This window comes from Canis lupus, chromosome 36, assembly GCF_048164855.1.
Source record: "Canis lupus baileyi chromosome 36, mCanLup2.hap1, whole genome shotgun sequence".
In the NCBI taxonomy this organism is placed as follows: domain Eukaryota; kingdom Metazoa; phylum Chordata; class Mammalia; order Carnivora; family Canidae; genus Canis; species Canis lupus.
The window spans coordinates 20,525,891-20,549,165 of record NC_132873.1 but is presented as its reverse complement, the minus strand read 5'-3'; the positions used below and the strand labels follow the sequence as shown (position 1 = coordinate 20,549,165).

At 43.6% G+C, this 23,275-nt stretch overlaps 1 protein-coding gene and 1 long non-coding RNA gene across 2 annotated transcripts in view; one reads left to right on the top strand and one right to left on the bottom strand.

Moving 5' to 3' along the window:
* Positions 1-12,181, top strand: part of CASP10 (caspase 10) — a 30,730-nt gene extending 18,549 nt beyond the window's left edge. Inside the window, exons 6-8 of the mRNA XM_072812783.1 lie at positions 4,443-4,551; positions 6,336-6,828; positions 10,247-12,181. Of these exons, the coding sequence (XP_072668884.1) occupies positions 4,443-4,551; positions 6,336-6,828; positions 10,247-10,400 (756 nt within the window). The 3' untranslated portion in view covers positions 10,401-12,181. The remainder of the gene's footprint in view (positions 1-4,442; positions 4,552-6,335; positions 6,829-10,246) is intronic.
* Positions 12,182-19,901: 7,720 nt separating this feature from the next.
* Positions 19,902-23,062, bottom strand: LOC140625324 (uncharacterized). Its single transcript, XR_012024682.1, has 3 exons — positions 22,530-23,062; positions 20,502-20,648; positions 19,902-20,160 (listed from the first exon to the last, which is right to left on the bottom strand). It is a non-coding gene; the product is annotated as an uncharacterized lncRNA (long non-coding RNA).
* Between the last annotated feature and the right edge of the window lie 213 nt (positions 23,063-23,275).

Sequence of the window (23,275 nt, the reverse complement as noted above, 5' to 3'; positions counted from 1 at the left end):
TGCACACACACACACACAGACACACAGAGGACTTTACTCTTTGCCGTAGAAATTCAATAGTTTCTAAGGGGTGTGGCTCAACCTTGGTATCTGAAATGCAGTTGTTTTGCTGACTTTGGACTCTGGCCATGGCCTGATGAAGATGGGGGTAGCTGAGAGTGTAGGAGGCTCTGGGAGGCAGCACCTCAGATTATATACCTTCTCCTAGACTCTCAGGGTTGAAAGGTGTCTTTCTTAATAGTAATCTAAGCAATCCTGTCCCTGAATAAAATGAAACTTGGTAAATCATACCATCTTTCATTTGCACCTGACAAGTTTTCTTATGTAAAAGAGTGCTGCCAACCATTGCATTTATGAGAAGAAACTCTTTTTCAGGTATTATCCCCTAATTATTTGATTTAACATTAAAAACCAAATCAATGTTTCTGAGTGTGGCATAGGATTTTCTTAAGGAGAGGCACGTCTATTGAGGAGATGTAACAACAGCTTCCTTTTAAAGCTTTGTTGGACACTTGGCCTGGGGCAGAGCCTGCATCTGTGTTACCTTTAATACCCTTTAAATTTTGACTACTTTCAGAACTAACTGGACAAACCCAGAAAACAGCTTGCCTGGCCCTTGGATGTTGCCAAAAGAAACTAGCATTTTCCAGGAAGGAAAATGTAGCTTGGGGAAAGAATAGCCGGAAGTGTTCTGGAGAGTGAAACTGAAATTCTTTTGCATTTGTTTCTTCAAAGTTGGGGAATTCGTATATTGTGCAGCCTGGGAGTGAGGCGCTGCAGCTTTGGTCTGGCTTGAAGATAGGTCCCCTCATGCCACCAGAAGCCCGGAGTGCTCTAGCAGGGAGGCATCCCTAGAGACTTGGGAACTTACCAGTCACCTCAAACAGGTCTCCTGGTGCTCTCCACCACGTAGACAGTGGCAGGGTTAGCCCCTGACCAGAACACCTTTGGGGCTTTCTGTTGCAGGCTGAGGGCAAGGGGTGTGGGGGTGGAGTGAATGGCGGGGGGGGGAATCATGCACAAAAGATGAGGCCCTAGGCTAGGTTTTAATTTTTAATGGTATAGAATGTTCATGTAGGACTGAAGTAAAAACTATCAAGAGAGTATACTCAGAGGAGACTACTTTACATTCCTGCCTCTCTTTCCCTCCCCCACCATAGACTGCAGTTTTTATGAGTTTATTTTTTATTTATCCTGTTGTTACTTTTGAAAAAAAAACCCCAACCATGTCCCCCCTTTATTATCAAAGAGGCAGCCCATTAAAATACTATTCTTCACTTTACTTCCTTCATGTAACAGTATAATGCAGAGAAGTGTACAGAAATTGTCCTCTGCATCCTGTGGCCCTGCATGGGTGTACCACAGCTCTTTCATGCACTTCCTATCGGTGGACATCAGGATGATTTCTAGTCTTTAGTTATTCCAAATAATGCAATGAATGGATATCCTTGTGCATGTGTCATATTATATTTTTGTCACTGTGTCTTTGTGAACTTACTCCTTTGAAAGGAGAGAGTTGATTCTCTTTTAGTCACCCACTGTTGGCCTTTTGTGTGGCTGGGGATAAAGTGTCACTCCTTCTCTGCATCAAGTCCACCTTTTTGGGCCTCATCCTAACTCTGTGAATTCCTTGCATTTCATTCATTTCCTGTTTCCTCAACAGAAGGGTGCCTGGCAAGATCAGCCCGTAAGGGGTAGTGGTAGATGCTTCTAATACATACACTTTATTACCTAACTTGGATCAGTATGGCAGGAATAGAAACATCTGACATATACTAAGCAATTTGAGGTGACTTGGGAGAAGGTTAACAAATTAGTGGAGAATTCATCTCTTTTCTCAATTCAGGCTTGGATTATACCAGGCTTTTCTCTGGGAGGATATAGAGGGCTGAGTGGTTTCTACTCAGACGCTGTGCACAACAGCGTCTGGGGAATGCAGGCAACTTCTCTCCCCCCCCTTCAGACTTAGATCCTGCTCTGTAAGGAGTGATGGGAACCCTTGGTAGGGCCAAAATCCATAGGCCAGCATGACAGAGCCGAATGCTGACTCTGTGGGAACATCTGGTGTGGTGTGGCTCCAGATGGTGCTTGTATTTTTCAGAGTGGGGGAGGCCAGAGGGAGGGACTTGGCATTGGTATGTTTAGTGCCCAGAATCCTTGCCCCAAAACCATGACTTGAGGAAAATATTCCAGAGTCTGTTACAGGGCTGAGTGGCTTATGGACAGGTTTTTGGTATAGTCTCTCTGTGAAACATAGTTTAGCAGAGGCCAGTCTTACTGTTTTTTTTCCCCTGGAAATTTATACTTCGGAGTCCAAACACTTTGCTTTCCGGAATCTCTGCTTTCTGCCTAAGTAGGGGATAGCACGATACAACGTTGATGAGAGTTACCGTTACTGAGCAGTTGTGTGCCAGGCACTGTTCTATGAGCTTTCTAGGGCTTATCTCATTGAACCCTTCAGTCACCAGGAGATAGGTGATTAGCCTCACTTAATGATGAGGAAGTGGAGACTCAAGAGGTCAAGTACTTTCCTGAAGGGTCACGTGACTAGAAAGGAGTGAAGCTGTGATCTGAACCCAGCAGTCTGACTCCAAGCTCCCCCCTCCAAAGACCCTTGCTCTACCACTGTATAGCTCCAGGAGCTCAGGCAATGGTTTCACTTCTCTGAACAGTAAGTTTCTTTTAGTTTTGCAATTCTGTGGTTTGGAAGTTTGGAGATGACTTCCCTGGAACATTATCGTCTCCTAAAGAGAGGAGGAATTTACAGGGGCTCTGTAGAACTGCGGTTTGGCTCCCTTTTGGTGTTTTCTGTGGTCTGGGGATACTGGATTCACTCAGCCTGAGCTATGCACCCAGGGCTCACCCTTAACTATAGTTAATAATTGACTCTGGCCTCAGAGACAAGGGCAGAGCTTGTTGGATTCTACTGAAAACTTGCTGGGTGTGGGAGAAGAAAAGCTTCAAGTTTCATTTTCCTGTACTGTCATGTGACAACCCATCAGTGGCTTCATCTCTGTGGTGGATTCTTATTTAGAGGAACCAAGGAGTTCATAAACCGAACATGTCAGAGCAGTGCAACCCTTAGCCAGGGCCAGAGATGTGACTGGGGCTGGGGACTGATTTTTGCCCTGCCCAGATTGGGTCTCTGGGCTTTCCTTTTTTCCCCTCTTTCTGTTTCTTGGTATTCACCCGGCCACTCTATATCCAGTAACAGATAAATGCTGCCAAAGCCCACCCAAGCTCTCTGCCAGAAACACTTGAGCGGTCTCATGGGATCTTGACTTGCAAACCATCCTCTGTAAGGAAATAAGAATTTGGGGGACAGATATTGGAAGAGTCTGAGAACTTCTCTTTCTAAGCGATGGAGCAACCCTGGTCTCTGTGGAGATGCTGGAAGCATCCACTGGCCCTCTAACTTCTGAAACCAGCACAAAAGTTTAGACAGTTTCTTCAGATCTTCTCCAGCTAAGGTCCATCCCTGAATGACTTTGAGGGTTCAGAGCAATTTGTTTCTGTGATTCTTCTTCCTCTCTCTGGGATTATCTCAGTCCTTCCCACCTTTTTCTGAAACAATCAGAAGTATGTTGACCTTTGGCTGTGGAGGCAGTGCTGGCATCATTATAGCCACACAGAGCCTTTAAATTATTTCTGGGTACAGTTTTCTTTTCTATTGACTGAAGCCACTTCTTTTCTACTTGAATCAAAGATATATCGTGTTTTTAAGAGATCATGTAGGGGATCCCTGGGTGGCGCAGCGGTTTGGCGCCTGCCTTTGGCCCAGGGCACGATCCTGGAGACCCGGGATCGAATCCCATGTTGGGCTCCCGGTGCATGGAGCCTGCTTCTCCCTCTGCCTGTGTCTCTGCCTCCCCCTCTCTCTTTCTGTGTGACTATCATAAAAAAAAAAAAAAAAAAAAAGATCATGTAGCCACACAGAAGCCCCACTGAAGCCAACTCAGCTTATTTGTAATCACATGCTGTTTACAGTAGCCTTCAAAAATAATTGCATGTATTTTAATATTCTCACTGTGATTTCTACAAAAGAGATTTCTGTTTTTAGGGGAGTCAGATCACTCCAGGACCTTACCATCTGAAAAGTGATAAGCATTTGATATATTTGTCTCATTAGATCCTTACTTAATGCTTTCTTCACCTTGCTAATCCAAAAAAGATACTTTTGCATAAGCTCTTGATTTGCCAAAGTCAAAATACATACTTTGTTACTTGGCACTGCTAATCGACAGTCTGCAGTCAAACCAAATGAAGTCTGATATTTAATCAGTACCTGGCATTCCACATTAGACTTAATTAATTCCAGGCCAGTACCTGAATCTTAAGAAGTCTCAGCCATTGGTACTGATAAATGGAGTGGTTGGTTACAAACATTAGACCCTTAAAATGAGGATTCCCTAATAAGTGGTTCTATCTTTTCTTCTTTCAAGGAGGCAAATGTGTACAGGATGGATCGGAAACACAGAGGCCATTGTGTTATTGTCAATAACCATACATTTGCCAAAATGCCAGATAGACCGGGGACTGATAAAGATGCTGGTAAGAAAATCTGGAATAGTATATCAAATGCAAGTTGGAGATCTTAAAATCACTTTTTTATTTTTACATTTTCTTTCTATAATTTTAATCTTCCATTTAAATGTAAGAATGATGTCATAAATGCTTCTGGCCTCTTGGGAGTCCCTGGTGTCTTAGTCCACCTGGGCTGCTATAATGAAATACCATAAATTAGATGGCTTATAAATGACAAACACTTATTTCTGATGGTTCTGGAGGCTGGGAAGTCCAAGATCTAGGCTCTGACATTCTGATGCCTGGTGAGAACCTACTTCCTAGATGGCAGCCTTTGTGCTGCAACCTCACTTGGCAGAGGGGGTGAGGGAGGTTTCTGGGGTCTCCCTATAGGCTCTGCCTCACAACTTAATCACCCCACATAGGTCCCACTTCCTCATCCTCTAACCTTGGGTGTTAGGATTTCAACATATGAATTTTGAGGGGACACAGCCTTTTTTTTAATTTAAATTTTAGGTGGTTAACATACAGTGCAATATTGGTTTCTGGAGTAGGATTTAGTGGTTCACCACTTGCATACAACATCCAGTGCTCATCACAAGTGCCCTCTTTAATATGCATCACTCATCTGGCCCATCCCCCACCCATTTTCCTCCATCAACTCGTAGTTTGCTGTCTAGCATTTTTTGTGTGTTTTTTTTTTTTTTTTTTGCTCTCTAGCATTAAAAGTGTCTTATGACTTGTTTCCCTCTCCCCTTTTTTCTTTCTCCCCTTCCCATATGTTCATCTGTTTTCTTAAATTCCACATATGAAAAAAATTCCACATATGAGTAAGATCTTATGGTATTTGTCTTTCTCTGACTTATTTCACTTAGCATAATACACTCCAACTCCATCCATGTTGTTGCAAATGGTAATATTTCATTGTTTTCGTTGGATAAATAATATTCCATTGTGTGTGTGTGTACACACCCCACTCCATCTTCTTTATCTGTTCATTAGTCAGCAGACATTTGGGTCCTCTCCATAGTTGGCTAATATTGATAATGCTGCTATAAACATTGGGTACATGTATCCCTTCGGATCTGTATTTTTGTATCCTTTGGGTAAATACCTGGTAATGCAATTCTTGGACCATTAGGTAGCTCTATTTTTAACATTTTGAGGAACCTCCATACTCTCTCTGTAGAGAGTGGCTGCACTGATTTGCATTCCCACCAACAGTGTAAGAGGGTTCCCCATTTTCCCCATCCCTCTTGTTTTTGTGTTGTTAATTTTAGCCATCCTGACAGGTATGAGGTGGTATCTCATTGTGGTTTTGATTTGTATTTCCCTGATGACAAATGATGTTGAACATCTTTTCATGGGACACAAACATTTAGACCATAGAAGAGGTGTCACCAACCTGTTGAGTGACAAGAGTCCCTGACCATTTACAACTCCATGGTTTTGGGGGAAAGCATAGCACATCAGCTAGAGAAAAACTACATTTGAGCTCTGGTTCTACCGCTGATTACTTTGTGACTGCGGGAGAGTTCTGGGGCTTTGGCTTCCTTATCTGTGAAATAGGATGAAACTCAGGCTTCTGCTGACTCTTCTGCTGACACAATGTAACCATTGTGATAGCACTATAGGTAACTATAAGAAGGCAGGTAAATTGTAAAATTTTGTGGTTTTGAAAGTAAAAAAATCAGCTTCAGGCTCTTTGCTGTGCAAATAGCATTACATGTTTCATCCCTTCATTTTATTTCATTCCACTCAATTTCATTTCATTTTATTGTTTCCCCTTTCTTTCCTTTTTTTTTTTACAGAGTGCTTGAGCCGTGTGTTTCAGTGGCTTGGGTTCAGTGTACATGTATATAAAAATGTGACAAAAGGACATCTGGACGAGGTTCTGCAGGAATTTAAGTGTCATCCAGACCATGTTGATGGAGATTGCTTTGTGTTTTGTGTTTTGACCCATGGGAAATTTGGAGCTGTCTACTCTTCAGATGGGACCCTTGTTCCCATTCGGGAGATCATGTCTCATTTCACAGCTCAGAAATGCCCTGGTCTGGCTCATAAACCCAAACTCTTTTTTATCCAGGCCTGTCAAGGTAAAGGGATACAAACTCCTGTATCCATTGAAGCAGATGCTGTAAATCCTGAGCATGTATCCCCTTCCCTTAAGGATAGTATTCCTGATGCTGCAGATTTCCTTCTTGGCCTGGCCACTGTCCCTGGCTATGTATCCTTTCGGCATGTGGAGAAAGGCAGCTGGTATATTCAGTCTCTGTGTAATCGTCTGAAGAGCTTGGTCCCAAGGTGAGAGTTTTGAGTTGTCCCATCCACCTACCTGTTTATCTGTCCATCTGTCTACCTGTCTGTTTAGTTATTCATGCACCCACTCATGCATTCATGTATCTCCCATCCATCCATTCATCCATCATCCATCCAAACATCTATCCATCCAACAAACCTGTATTGAACACCAGCATATAACTGGAAAGAAAGATACAGAATTTAAAGAAAAACACAGTCCCTGACCTCAAATTGCTCACAATCTAGAGGGATAGAGAAACTAGATGGGGGAAGAACATCCCTTGCGGCAAACACACATGCCAAAGCATAGGTGTATGGGAGCACATAGAACTAGTACCTCCCCCAGATTTGAAGGATCAGGGGAAGCTTCTAGAGATGACAGATAGATGTTGGGTAAATAATTGGGGTGAAAGACATGCTGGACAGAGGGAACAGTATGAATAAAGGTAGGAGGGCCTTTTATTTGTGGCTTTATCGGTGACTCATATTTACTGATTACTTGTGTCGTCTTTGGCATTATAATGTCTTTGATCTGCCATTACTCTGACAACTTTTCCTTCTGTGTCTGCCACATGCTTCTTACCTGGTACTCTGGAAATGGGCCTTCACCATGGTTTAGCCCTGGACCCTATTTTCTGTCCTCTATAGCTCTTGGCAACGGTAGCTATCCCTGGAAGCCACTGGATCTCTGTGAAAATGTCTCCCAAATTGGCATCTCTGGTCCATTAATCTCTGAGTTTTTGGAGAGCAGAGTTGTTTCATTCAGCTTTATATACTCACACCTGACATGGACCTTATCTCTTATTAGCTTGATAAATATTTGTTAGGCCAGTGACTGACTGGGTGTATCTCATTCTTTGGGTCAGTCCTATATGTTTCTTGCAGCTTGTTGGAATCCCACCTTTGTGTTGCCCTTGGAGCCTGGTCCTGAATTCATCTACTTAGTTCTCTCCAGCAGCCTCCTACTCCTGAATCTCCATCTCTAGGAATGGTCCCAGTGCTCTTCTGGGATTTCAGAATTGGAAACTCAGGATTGGAATCTTGAATCAACTTTAGCTTTTCCCTCTTCTTCACTAATCCCTCCATCCCCCCCCGCCCCCCATAGCCATTAAAGACCAATGTCCTGTGACTTCGGGGACAAGGCAGTATTTATCAAGGACTTATTACTATGTGCCTGCTCTACTGGGTACTGAGCTAGGGATTCAGGGTACAGTTGTGAATGAGAGAGAATCTTTTCTCCATAGAGCTTATCATCCAGTGAGAGGAAGAGAGGTAATGAAAATGTAAGTGAGGGGCCTTTGGGTGGCACATTCGGTTAAGTGTCTGACCCTTGGTTTCAGCTCAGGTCATGCATAATCTTAGGGTCATGGGATTGAGCCCCGAGTCGGGCTCTGTACTCAGTGTGGAGTGTACTTAAGACTCCCTCTCCTTTTTCCCCTCACCCCCTTCAAATAAATAAATCTTTAAAAGACATGTAAGTGAATATTTAAATCAGTAAGATACTTTCAGGAAGTGATACCTGCTATGAAGAAAGCAAAGGAAGATAATACAGAGAATGGGGCAGGGAGCTACTTGAGAAGACTTCTTAGGGGATCCCTGGGTGGCGCAGCGGTTTGGCGCCTGCCTTTGGCCCAGGGCGCGATCCTGGAGACCCGGGATCGAGTCCCACATCGGGCTCCCGGTGCATGGAGCCTGCTTCTCCCTCTGCCTGTGTCTCTGCCTCTCTCTCTCTTTGACTGTCATGAATAAATAAATAAAATCTTAAAAAAAAAAAAAAAAAAAAAGAAGACTTCTTAGTAGAGGTGATATTTCAAGTGAGACTGAGGGATAGGAAGGAGTCAGTGTTGGGAAGAGCCAGTGGCAGAGGGAATAGCTGGTATGAGACAGGGTGCAAGGACAAAGAAACAGATAGGGCCTGCATTCCCACCTGAAAATAGCAATCATGATGAGGATAAGTAGTAGTAATACTAAGGAGATTAAAAATGATGGTCAGGGGAATATGATAACCAGTGTTATGTGTTTTCCATAAAGCATCTCATTTACTTCTCATGCAGTCCCTAAAATGGGTACTCTTATAGTCCTTATTTTAGGGCTTAGAAAATTGAGGCACAGTGAATTGTGCCTGTGGCGCACAATCATCAAGGGATGTAGCCAGGCATGATTCACAATTGAGTTCCATCTCCAGAGAGCCTGTGCTTTGCTCTCAAGTATATGAATGGCCTACTCCTGGAACATTTTGATAAATGCTAAATATCACTCAAGCCCAGGCTTCTCATAGAGAAGACTCCTCTATGGAATCATCTCCCAGCAGGAAGTGCTCTTTTTCCTCTGAACTTACAATGGAACTTTGTCCACTTTTTTTTTTTTAAAGATTTTATTTATTTATTAGAGAGAGTGATGAGAGAGAGCATAAATAGGGGGAGGGGTAGAGAAAGGGGGAGAGAGAAACCTAAGTAGACTCCTCACCAGTCAGGGAGCTTCATGTGGGACTCCATCCCAGGACCCTGGGATCATGACTTGAGCCAATGGCAGATGCTTAACTGACTGAGCCTTCTGGGGGCCACAAAAGAAGGGGATTTGTCCACTTTTTATATGGTGTTGATCTTCTGCCTTGTATTAGTGAATTTTGTGTATATGCCATACTTGGTATATGCTTCATATCTGCATTTGAAGTGTTTAAGCTCAGGAACTGTGCCATGTGTATCTTTGTATCCCTCCTCAAACCAAGAATGGAGAGGGAATTATTAATAGTAGTGTCCCTCTCCATCTTCATCACCTACTTATCTATCTATCTATCATCTATCATCTATCCACCAGTTTGGACGAGAAACTTGAAAAAATAATTAAATGCAAACATCCTTTGTGGATCAAGTGCCTTAGAATGTAATATGTGAGGTCAGAAGAGCATGAGACTCTTTTAATTTACTTATTTTTTAGATTATTTATTTATTCATGAGAGACACAGGGAGAAGGGCAGAGACATAGGCAGAGGGAGAAGCAGGCTCCTTGCAGGAAACCTGATGTGGGACTCGATCCCAGGACCCCAGGATCATGACCTGAGCCAAAGGCAGATGCTCAACCATTAAGCCACTCAGGCGCCCCAAGTGTGAAGCTCTTGATCTCAGGATCATGAGTTCAAGCCCCACATTCAGTGTAGATTGCTTAACAAAAAGAAAAAAAAATTAAAATGCAAGATGTGGCTGGTATAGTGTTCTTAAATGCTAAATATAGAACTGAACAGCTTCATTTGATTTTGCATCTCTTGTTTTAATTTTGACATAAGCATTTCTTTATATTTGGCAGAATTCCAGGGGGAATCTTGGCCTATTAAACTGGGAAGAAGCCACATGGTTTAGGGTTCCTTGCTATGATGTGCTTTCTGTCTCCTGATTGAACATGTTTTTTTCTTATCTGCCTGCAGACATGAAGATATCTTATCCATCCTCACTGCCGTCAACAATGATGTGAGTCAACAAGCAGACAAACAAGGAACGATGAAACAAATGCCCCAACCTGCGTACACACTACGGAAGAAACTAGTATTCCCTGTGCCACAGAAAGAACTTTTATTGTAGTAGACAGTTTGACTCTTTGACTTGAAAGGAAGCTTGGTTCATCATTCCATTCTCCCGCCCGTCATAGGAATCAGAGATAGATGGGGAGCTGGCCTCTGTCTGTCCTCCTAACAATAGGAAATTCCCTATTTACTGACACAGGAAATTCTTTTTTTTTCTTCTTTTTGACAAGTCTGAATGTTAGAACACTTTCTTTATTGAAGCCTTGGACTGTCGTCTTAGCTGGAGTTGTGTACCCTGAGAAATGCAACTGGTCTTGGTTTGTGAATCCCTGAAGTAAAGGGTGGAAGCAGGTACACTTTAAGATTAATTTGAGCTCTAAGAACCACTGTTTTTAGCCTCAACTGGGCTTCGACTTCTTTTCTACATGAACACCCCTTGTTGTCATTCTGTGTCTCCTCTGCACGACTTTGTTTTGGACATTGGATGATGATAGAGATCATGCATGGTTCATTGACCTCTGCTCTCCCCTTCCTAAGGCTTCTCTTCTGCACATCTGCTTAGGTGAGAATTTGCTCTATACGACACGCACTTACCACTTGAGTGTAAGGAAGATATTCCTGCAGGAACTGTTTCTCTTGGGCCGAGAACATCCTTGCTCTAGGATGACTGTATGAAAAGAGACGCACTGAGCCACTATGAGAGCAGAGACTTTACCACCTGAGGTTAAATCCTGTGTCGGTCAGAACCTTTCAGATGCCGATGACGGAACACCCACGTCAAACCAACTAAAGCAGAGAAGGGAATATCTTGTTTCCTTCATCTGAAAAGGAAACACAGATGGGTAGTGCTGGCTGCACATGAGGTTCGAATCAGGATTCAGTCTGCACCGTATAGCATGTCTCTCTTGGCCAAGGGTTCTCTTGGTGGTTGCACTGTGCTGACAATGGTCAACAGCCCCTGCCTTGTGGCCCAACACACTTGCTCCTCTGGCCCAAAGGATTGAGGAGAGAGGCAGCCAGAGAGTCTAAAGCTGTTCACAGGGAATGTTGTTCAGTCCTTAATCAGACGGTTGTCGGGCTGTGCCTTAGAGGGTGTGGTTCGATATGGAAGCCTTGATACTTTTTACATTAAGGTTTTGAATATCTTTATTTATGTGAACTTACTATTTTTTTCAATTTCAAGAGGAATTTTTTTCAGTTCCTGAAAGAGGGAGGTTGAAAGCCCTGAACTTAAAGCCTTAATTTATAGATGCAGATTTTTTTTTTTGAAAACAGGGAACTTTAGTATAAATAAGAGGTCCTGGGGGACAAGGAGGGTCCTGAGGGGCTTCCATAATTTAACACTCTTCAAAGGCACAAACAACAGCAGGGGCAGGGTGGGGGCCAGGGCGGGGATGGACCACTCCCACCCTGCCCACAGGATGAGGGGCACATTGCAGAGCTTGTGGGTGGGGAGCTTTTCCCCCAGGAGTGACCAGTCACATGCTGGGGACAGAGAAGAGGTGAACACTGATGTTTCAGAGGAAGGGGTCATTGTATTTGGCAGTGGGTGGGGACAAGGCTGAGGCCACATGGGCCACTACATTCCCCCAAGTGTCTGGGCCAGTCTGGAGGCAAACTGATTTGCTGTAGTCCTCCAGACAGTTATTGTTTACAGGATTTTATTTCCCCACTTGAGTAAACCGGAATGTCAGAGGACATAACAGGGGTTTAGGAACATTTCCTGGTATCTGCTGGTGCTCATGAAAGATCTAGGGAATGAAGAAAAATAACTCTCAGTGATGCCTGATTTTGTAATTATTAATGTGAAAGTTAAATTAATTTATGGTATATTTGCTATGAGAAATATTCAGAAGTTTTTTTTTTTTTTTTTTAAATATAGTAGTTACGTGGAATTGAATGTAGTTTGAGGAGAGGAGTCTAATACATGTCAGGGTGATCTTCCAAAACCATTGTTTATACAATCAAAGCTAATAGCTCATGATTACAGTCTTTGCCCAATTAAATATCACAGATCACCTCTGGCCATTTCATAGTGCTTCTCTGCAAGTGAAGGATGACGTAGTATAAAGCAAAGAGCAAAGAATCTGGAGGTAGAGGCCTAGGGTTTCCTTTTTGCCTGTGACTCACTTACTCTGAGACATTAAATCAAGAAGGTTGTTTCTTGAGCCTATCTATAAAGTAGGAAAATATTACCTATTTAAGGTAAGGATTTAAGGGAATGTAAGATATATATCATAATGTAATACACTTTTAGGTGGCAGATGCCTCTGGCAGTAACCAAAATGGAAATTGTAGAGTTTGAGTTCCTTTGCATCTAATTCCAGCTGAATTTTGGCCACAAATCAATCCTAGAAATTCCCACTGATGTCCTGTGAGTGAAAGGCTGCTGCTTCCCTGACTGATCCAGAGAAGCAGGCTGGCTCTTGGCTCTAAATCCTGCTGGACAAAACATTGCTAAGGAACCCTCCTTCATCAGCAGCATTTGGGGTTTGATGTTTAAGTCCTGGTCCTGTGGTCTGTTTCACACTTCTGTTGTACGGGAATTTGGTGCTTGTGCAAGGGTAAATTCTAGAATCAGGGAACTTGCCACGAGCTTTCTTTTCAGGGTTCTCCGGCAAGCACTTTAAGACTCACTGGACATTGATGACTATAAGTCATGGGCCTGTGCGGACACCAGGAGTACACCCAGCATTCAGTCATTTCTCTTAAATGAAGTGTGTAAATGTGTGTCACTTGTCTCTCTCTCTCTCTCTCTCTCTCTCTCTCTCTCTGTGTGTGTGTGTATGTATGAAAATTTTGAGTGAAACACAGGAGGTGGTTTGATCACAGCTATTTGGCGGGTGGCTACAGCCATTGTCTGTCCAGACATTTATGAAAGAAATGTGTGGGCTGAGTGAGGTTTCTATATATTTTGCCTAGTTTTGCTCAACCTACAAGAACCGTAGTTAATTGTTTCTTTTCTGTTTTTTTTTTTTCCCCTCAAAAGTTTGGTTTCTGCCAAACAAAATGAGGGCATGGAATTTTTTTAAACCATACTATGCAAATGTTAGCAGTTATGATGAAATTACTGGTGGCGATTATTATTAGACATAATAGTTACCACAGATCCTATTGGCCTCTGCCGCAAGGCCTTACCACGCTAGTGGGCAGTTTTGATATTACCAGGGTTCCTCTTAGAGCCAGTGCTCAGGTAATGCAAACATACAAGCAGCTGGCACAATGTGGTTGTTGATCAATCAGAATGGAGTGCTACTGAACTGCAGCCCTTTATCAATGATCACAGGTCTCCACAGAGGTAGACCAAAAGAGAAGTTTACCTCATTTTATAGATAACTTTTGAGCCAGAATTGTGTCATAACATCTTCCAGGTCAGATACTCTGAGTGATTTAGTCAAGTCAACTCAAGTTGATTTAGTCAACTCTTAACCTAGAGTTCTTGGGTCCTTGGATACTTATGGATTTATTCTCAGGATCTGTGAGTCCTCCACCTTTAGTCTGAAATGCTTTAATTCTTTTTTAGTGATAATCTTAAACATTAATAGAGGTGGGTCCTCGCTCGTCTGCATGATCATTTCATATTTGAGTACTGCCAAACAACTTTTGTGCTCCTATCCTGGTGCCCACAAGAAGGGATGAACTTTTTTTTAAAAGATTTTATTTATTTATTCATGAGAGACACACAGAGACATAGGCAGAGGGAGAATCAGGCTCCCTGCAGGGAGCCCAATGTGGGACTCCATCCCAGGATCCTGGGATCATGATCTGAGCTGAAGGCAGACGGTCAACTACTGAGCCACCCAAGTGCTCCAAGAAGTGATGACCTTTATATTGAACTTTTTAATGTAGCATGGATTAGGGTTCATGGCCTGAGGTCCTCAGATCTGTTGTCAGGTACCAGTGGTTAATCTATTTGAAACTTGTTTCAGTCCATCCTCTTAAGCCATGACAGACTTCTAGTCCACCATCACTCAACCCTTGCTTAACTCTCCGTGGAGGGAACTCACACTCGCCAAAGGTCATGGATTTGGAGCTTGGAAGGACCCTAGAGAACCCATGATCCAGCCTTCAGAATGTCAGCTGGCTCACTAAAGTTCAATAGCTGTTAGTGGAGGATTTGCAATCCTGTATATCTCCTGCTTTGCAGCTTGGCCACCTGGTTTCACTGAGACAGCTTTAATTGTCCCTTTCCCTGTTGTGATTTGAACCTGCTTAGCTCTTACTGAAACCCATGGCCCCTCATTCTAAACTCTGGAGCCATACGAAACAATTGTAGCTGTCGTCCAGGGAAGCACCTGTTGCCTGTGACAAGTTATTTAACTTTCTTTCTGGTAGGGTCTGGCTCTCCTCAGAAGCCTGCAGTTTGCTTTTAACTATGTGTTAAGAATATCACATTTGTGGTAGCACAAATTTGTATCTTTAAACAGCAGCTAAATTTCTGAAAATGGAACCCTTTTTAAAAAGTACTAGGGGAGGGCAGCCCAGGTGGCTCATCAGTTTAGTGCTGCCTTCAGCCCAGGGTGTGATCCTGGAGACCCGGGATCGAGTCCCATGTCAGGCTCCCTGCATGGAGCCTGCTTGTGTCTCTGCCTCTCTCTCTCTCTCTCTGTGTCTCTCATGAATAAATAAATAAAATCTTTAAAAAAAGTGCCAGGGAAATTCCTTGTTTAAACACTGATTTGCCTATGTAAACAACGATTTTTTTTAAAAAAAGATTTTATTTATTTATTCATGAGAGAGAGAGGCAGAGAAACAGGCAGAGGGAGAAGCAGACTCCCTGTAGGGAACCCGATGTGGGACTCGATCCCAGGACCCAGTATCACGACCTGAGTCAAAGGCAGACGCTCAACTGCTGAGCCACCCAGGCGTCCGTAAACAACTATTTTGTGATGTAAGTTTTGCATATATGAAGTTTTAAAACAGGATTTTTTTATTACAAATTTTAAATTGTATGAATTTTTACTTTTTAACACTATTTTTGTACAGGTAATCTCTTTACATTGCTCAAAGAGAAGAAAATACAAAAAGGTATTCAGATCTTGCCTGCACTTCTGTCCATCAAATGCTTGGTCTTCCCACCTCCGCACCCCAGAGATAATTTCAGAATTTCTTTTTTTTTTTTTTTTTAAAGATTTTATTTATTTTTTCATGAGAGACAGAGAGAGAGGCAGGGTCATAGGTAGAGGGAGAAGCAGGCTCCCTACAGGGAGCCTGATGTGGGACTCGATCCCAGGACCTGGGATCATGACCTGAGCCAAAGGCAAACCACTCAACCACTGATGCCTTGGGGCATCCCAGGTGCCCCAAGGATTTCTTAATACAAATGCAAATACAGCAAATACAAATATATATGTGTTTTAAAGTAAGTGTTTCTTGAAACAAAGTGTGTGCATGTGAAACTTGTGTGTCTCATTTGGTCTCATTTTAAATGATTCTGGAAGATGCCTGAAAATTCCTGAGAATAACTTTATGAGCTTTGTGGACTGGGTAGTTGTAAATAATAGTAACTGACCAATAAATAAAGGGATTTTTTTTTTTCCTTTTAACCTTTGTGCAAGATCTTGGATCTCTGGTTACATAGTAATATATGCACATTGTGGAATATTTAGGAAACAGAAGAACAAAGAAGAAAGTGAATTAATTTATGATTCCATTTTGGCATACACTTTCCCATTTTTTCACTCTACATTTGCCCCTGAGCTTTTCCCACCACCTTTACATCAGCCTAACCACCACGTCCTCCCCGTGTTGCATCCAGTGACCTCTGTCATTACCAATGTCTGTACCTCCACCCGCATCTCAGTTTCAGACGTGCCTCTCTCTGACAGCTGCCTCCTGCCATTCCATCTCACTTTCTCTAGGACTCTGCCCCCCACAGCCTTCAGTGCCACTGAAGTGTCAATCGTCCATTGACCCAGTCAGCCATCTTTGCAATGTCAACACCACCTCTCACTTCTTCCCTCCCTCTTTATCCAGCTGGAGTCCACCTATCATTAAACTCAACTCACTCTCTGCACCTCCCCTTGACACCCTTGCCTTTCCCTCAGTCCTCCTCTTGGGGCAGAGTCCAAGCTCTGGTTGGACACCCATATGCCTACTTACCCCCACGTTTGTCCTAGAATTCCTGGTGAAGGCTGGTGTACAAATACACAGTGTTGCAGACCGGTCTCATTTAAAACCAATAACCATAAACTTCAAATAGGCTTTCATGGTTCTCGGAATCCTGTAACATTTCCCTAGTTACATCACCTTCTGCTTTCTCAGGCTATTTTACACTTTCTTTTAACTCTGCAGACCTCTATTATCATCCTCCACTCTCCTCACTTTAAGTTGATGGTCTCAGTGGCTTCACTAAGGGAAGAAATCAGGAAAGATTTCCACCTTCCACCACTGAGTCTCCTGAGCCACCTGCACCCTAACCCTATTTACTACTTTCTGTCCTGTCAACAGTCGGTGCACCATCCGGTCTGTGCTTTTCCCAAGAGCCGCCTTTCCTCTTGTGCAGGCCGGTCCCATCCTGCCCTCCTATGAGGACACCACTCTCAGCACACAAAACATGCTGCAATTTCTCCTCCTTCAAAACAAACACTAAAACCGACCTGAAAGCCCTGAATGCAGATCCCCTGTCACCCATCCCGAATCAGACCGGCAGAGGACTCACGTGCAGGTGATCTTGGGGAGCTGCTCTCTGGAGGAGCCTGCAGGTGCTGGGAAGCGGCTGGGGAAGGGGGCCTGGCCTGGAGGGCGCGCGCTAGAGCGGGGAGTTGACCTCTTGAGTTCTCCACTCGACAGGGAATAAGAAAGCTGAGCTTCCATCCTCCCTCACCCCTCCCCTCAGCTAAGAGTGGCCACAGGTGGGAGAACTTAAACTTCCAGGTGCTTCCCCCTCACACACAAGTGTGAATCTTTACAAGCAAAACCCCCTACAATCTGGCAAGCTAGCCAAACTGGCTGGAGGATGGGGATGGAGTCTGGGTGGGCAGAGGGGATTCAGATGGATCAGAAGAGATCTGCCTGGACGCTGACAACAACCCTCCACCCCTCTTAACTCCATATCCTAACTCATCCTCCCATGCTCAGCCTTATCCAACATTTGCAAGGCCTGGGCCACAGTGAAATCTGAGGCCCATAACTTATATGTAGAACTAAAAATCCCAACAAACTCATCTCCTCTCCTACTGTTGCTTTGGAATGACTTGAAAGATAAATGGTTTGGGATTTATCATTTTTATGGTGTGCAGAGTATCTGCCTCTGGGCCACAGCCTGAGACTTTCTCTTCCCGCCCCTCGCTCTTTCTAGATTACCCAAAGCCCTAACATATGCAAAAGAACATGAAAAATGTCACACAGAGTTGGATCAGTGTACCTTAAGCCCAGAATTTTGTGAAAGAATTTTCTATGATCTCAAACTAAGTGGTTAGAGCTATTTCTTGGATAGACTCGCCTTTTTCTTTACTAATCCCCTACAGATGTGTCACTTGTGAATTTAAGTAGAAACACCCCTCCTCCATTAAACAATTTAAAAACATCAAAAACAACATTGAAAAACTAAAGAGCAAGCTACAAACTGGGGAATGGTACGTGCCCACATACCATATAACTGACAAGGGCTATATAAATATATATAAATGTACATAAATATATATACCCTACAATTTATGAAATCATCAAACAGTCCAGTTGGATGGGCAAAAAAAAAAAAAAATACGAACCACTGGTAAAAAGAAAGGGAATACAAATGAGCAGTAAACAAATGGGAACATTATCTGCTGAAGAATCAGAGAATTGCAAAACTAAAGCCACTATGAGTTACCATTTCACACTCATCATACCGACATTTAAAAACCTATCAGTAGCAAGTATGGGTGAGGACATGGAGCAAAGGGACGTCTCTTACGCTGCTCAGAGAAGTGTAAATCAATACAATCATCTTAGAGGGCAACTTGGTGATATCTATAAACATTGAATATGTCCACACAGTATGAACCAGCAATTCCGTTTCTGGGTCTCTGCCCCAAAAGAAACTCTTGTACATGCATCGGGAGATGAGGAGGAGCATTTTCAGAGCAGCAATGTGTGTGTGTGTGGTGGGGGGGGGGGGAGAGAAACAATTAAAGCAACCTAAATATCCATCGATAGGAGGTTAGATGAATTGGGATATAGTCACATAAAGGAATACTACCAAACAGTGAAAGGAAGTGAACTGGGATTGTTAGGTTGAGCCATAGGAAAATGCCATTTTCTAGGTCAGAAACAAATATCAGCAATTTTGTATGGGTGGGTCGTCCACATGCACTGCAAGAGGATGCTTACTAAAACTGGGTAGTGGTGAATGGGAACATTGTTACATTGAATGTACTAAATGCCACTGAACTATTCACTTTAAACTATTACAGTGAAAAAAAAAATAAACTATTACAGTGATAAATGAAAAGTCTTAAAAAAAGGAAAAATTCTGAACAAATAAAAGAGCAAGTGCAATATAACTTACACAATGTTAAAAACCCACATAAAAGTCCTGTAGGTTGCTTGTGCGTTCATATCCATGTTGCACAAATACAACAATATGCACTGGGGGATAGATTTTGGGTGTTACCTGAGATGTGGCTGGGATTTGGGGAAAGAGGGGGAATGATGCAGGAGCTTCAGCTGCACTGGTCATGTTTATTTCTTCAGCAGGGTGCTGGATCTGTGGGTCTTCTTTCTTCTAAAATCTTTTTGTGGTCAGTGCTGATTAATGTAATTTGGCCACCAGACAGGCTGCTCTCTCAGCTTGTCGCACTGTGAATATTTGGCCAGGTACACAGGGTGGCTTTGCCCTCTTGGTTGGGCAAAGTTTTTTCCACCCTGTACCTGTCTGTATTTTTGGTGGTAGTTATTTCTGTGGCGGTGATATAACCATGTTGCCAAGACAGGGATAAGGGGCGTTGGCTCACTTTTTAGAGTTGTTTCTAGTCTGGATCAGGAAGCAAGCCTGCAGATGGGAAACCCAGTTGTGATGCCTCTGAATATCCCAAACCTGTTCTCATGAATCAGGTTGAAACACAGACCCAGCTTCTTCATCTGTGACCCCCATTCCTATCCCAATTGCTGCTGACATTTTTCCATTCCCAGAATGCACAATCAGAAGCTCAGTACTACATCTGATTATCCTACATTTCTGCTTATTTTACCACTTGAAGGCATCCTTGTCCCTCTACTCAAGTCTGCCTGGATCACCAGGCTCCGGCCACCCTGCAAGGAGACAGCGAACCAGTTTGGGCTAGGTGCTTCTTGCTGCTGCCAAATTAGCAACTTCAGCCCTTGGGTCTGGTCGCTTACCAATGCTGAAAATGATGACTCTGTGAGAATGACAGAGAGGTGTAATTGTGCCTATTTTATGGATCAGAAAGTCAAGGCTCAGAAAAGCTGAATAATAAACAAGATCACACTACTAGAAAATGGGAAGAACCAAACTTGAATTCTATTTGGCTGACTGCCACATCCAGGGGCCTGTGCTTCCTGTCTGTACCTCATTGCTCTTGTGAAAACATTTCCTGAGACACAGAAGGCAGGCCTATTTTTTTTTAAAGATTTTATTTATTTATTCATGAGAGACATACAGAGAGAGAGAGGCAGAGACACAGGCAGAGGGAGAAGCGGGCTCCATGCAAGGAGCCCGATGTGGGACTCGATCCTGGGTCTCCAGGATCACAGCTTGGGCTGAAGGCAGGTGCTAAACCGCTGAGCCACCTGGGCAGGCAGGCCTGTCTCAGTAGTTTGCACCCCATTTTGGGTCTTGGAGATGGGAGCCTGCCCACTCTGCTTGAGTTATGACCCTGAAATGTCAGGGGAAGCCAATTTTATCAATAGGTTTTTAATTTAAAAGAATTTTTTTCTAAAGATTTAATTTATTTATTTGAGAGAGAAAAGAGTGAGCAAGAGAGCACGCACATGAGCAGGGGGGAGGGGCAGAGGGCGAAGCAGACACCCCGCTGAGCAGGGAGCCCAGTGTGAGGTTCCATCCCAGGACCCTGGGATCAGGATCTGAGCCGAAGGCAGACGCTTAACTCACTGAGTCACCCAAGTGCCCCTTTATCAATAGTTTCAGGCCTGTAAAAACTGGGCTTGGCCTAAGTTAAATATCCTGATAAAATATTAAAATAGTTCTATGACTTACAAGAAAGATGATTCATTCTGCCAGTAACTGAAAGCAGGTCCAACCTCCTCAGGCTCCTGGCTCTTCACCCATAGGTCTGGGATGTGACAAGTCCATCCAGCCAGGTGCTCCTGTTTTTGCTCTGTGTTCAGTCGGAGGCTGTGATTTCTGGGAAGGACAAGGAAGTGAATTCAGTGGCAGTCAGAGAACACATGCGGGGACCTGAGCAGACAGGTCTCAACAACTCCTCTCCTAGGCCTGCCTTCGCCCAGGTGTCCCGACCCTGCACAAGCAGGGCAGCTTGCTCCTCGGTCCACCTACCAGCGGTGGTCCCCGGGAGCAGACGCCCCCCCAGCATCATCTTTCCATTCTGGAACCATGGAGTTTAGAATTCTGAATTTGTCACCCTTCTTCCCTCTTACTGCTCATGCTTTCATTTCGTGTATACATGTGTCTATCTCATTTCATTTTTTTAAGAATCCCTATTTTCTTTATTTGGGAATATAATCCAAGCATCTAGAAAATCATTTAAATGGTACAAAAAGGTACACAGGGAAAAGTAAATTTCACCCTGATCTCTACCCCCCCAAACCCCCCATTCTTTCCACAGAGGTAATTATTGTTTTTGTTATTAAATTTTATTTATTTAAGTAATCTTATACCTAATGTGGGGCTCCATCTCACAGTGCCAAGATCAGAGTCGCATGCTCTTCCAACTGAGCCAGACGGGTGCTCCCAGAGGTAATTATTGTTTCTAGTATTTTTAGTATCCCCTTTTTTAAAAAAAATATTTTATTTATATATTCATGAGAGACACAGAGAGAGAGATGCATAGACACAGGCAGAGGGAGAAGCAGCCTCCACGCAGGGCGGCCAACGTGGGACTCCATCCCGGGTCTCCAGGATCACACTCCAGGCCACAGGTGGCGCTAAACCGCTGCACCAACGGGGCTGCCCTATTTTGAGTATCCTTCAGAGATACTTTATTCTTATATAAACACATTGGTGTCTGTGTCTTTTTCTCATTTCCTCCTTCCCAAATGCTAGCACACTGTTCCGCATTTGGATTTTTTTTTAAATTTAAGATATCTCAGAGTCTATTCTGTATCCAAACACATAGGTCTCCTTGAGACTTTTCATGGCTGCAGGGCTCCAGTGGAGGGATGTATCAGCAGTGATCTAACTAACCCCCTTGTGACAGGCATTTAGGGATTGCAGACTTCATGAGGGTAGGAACCAGATCTTACCCATCCTTTGCTTCCTACACCCCAAAACAGTGCTCTTCCAGAATTGCTTAGTAAGCAAAACACAAACACATTCATCCATGAAAATTGGGGGCAACATCTCTTCTTTATTCTTAGCCCCAAGTTTTACATCTGCTGCTTTGTTGCACTAGAAATGTGCTAGCTCTCATTCAGCTTTCTCATCAGCGACATCAACCGACAGGTACTTGTTCTGCTGGGTATCAGGTGGCTAGAAAACTTCTGGATGCAAAAAAATGTCCTTGCCCTCCAGGGAATTATGATCTGGTTGGGGAGAGAAGAAAGGTACTTTTTGGCAACACATAGAAGCTAGAAGTCACAAAGGAAAAGATGGACCACCGTCTTGACTACATAAAAATGTAGATCTTGGGACATCTGGGTAGCTCAGCGGTTGAGTGTCTACCTTTGGCTCAGGTTATAATCCTGGAGTCCCAGGATCGAGTCCTGCTTCCGGCTCCCTGTGAGGAGCCTGTCTCTCCCTCTGCCTGTGTCTCTGCCTCTCCCTCTCTGTCTCCCGTGAATAAATAAATAAGATCTTTAAAAAAATGTAAATCTGTGTAATCAAAGACACAAAAACCACATTGAAAGATAAACAAATTATGTTTGGGAAGACGAAAAAGATGCCCAGTGTATCTTGATAACGAAAGGGAAAGCGGACTGTAGGCCATATATATATGTTGATATAGATATTCAGTTAGGATCCAGTCAGAGACGGAAACCACACCTGCAATCTGAAATGGAAAGTTTAATAGGAAGAATTATTAACTAGTCAAAGAAAGTTACTTACTAGAAGTAAAATACCTTTAGGGCTGAGGGAGAGTATCCGTGGAAGGAAGACATTTGGAAGGCTCCTCCCCATCCCTCCAAGGTTGGGAGTCAGAACTGGTCGAAGATGCGGCTGTGCCCACTGATGGTGGAGAAGTTCACTGCAGTGTCACGGGTCAGGGCCCATCTGCAGTCTGCCAACGGCTGGGGGGCAGGAGGCTTCCTGCTGGCACGCTGACAAAGCCCTCTGGGGTGTGAGCACCACTAGGTCTTCTGCAAGCTGCTGGCAGCTGTGCCTTAGAAGCAGGATTAATAGAGCCCTGAACTTGGAAGAGAAGCCCTTCCTCTTCTCTGCCTTGTGCTGTCTCTCCAGTGTCCTCTAGGAACAAAACGTGAAACTGTACCAGCTGGTGAAGGAGCCATTTCCATAGGTGTAGCTACAGTGTCATCCAGCAGGTGGTAGGAGTGGATTTGGAGCTGAGAGCCAGTGCGCAGATCCATCCTGGCATCGTATCCTGACCCTGCTTTTGCAAACAAACTAGCATAGGTGGTGTATGTGCATACTCCCGCTCCTTAGGCATTTACTCTGTACACCAGGAGCTGGTCTAAGTCTTTGCATGTATTAACTCATTTGACTGTCACAAAAACCCTCAAATTCCTCAAAGGAATGATTAATACCTGCACTCAGTGAATAAGGATGCTGAAGCGCCAAGCTGGGAAGTGACTTGCCCAAGGTCACGCAACCAGTAACCGTCGGAGCAAGAATCA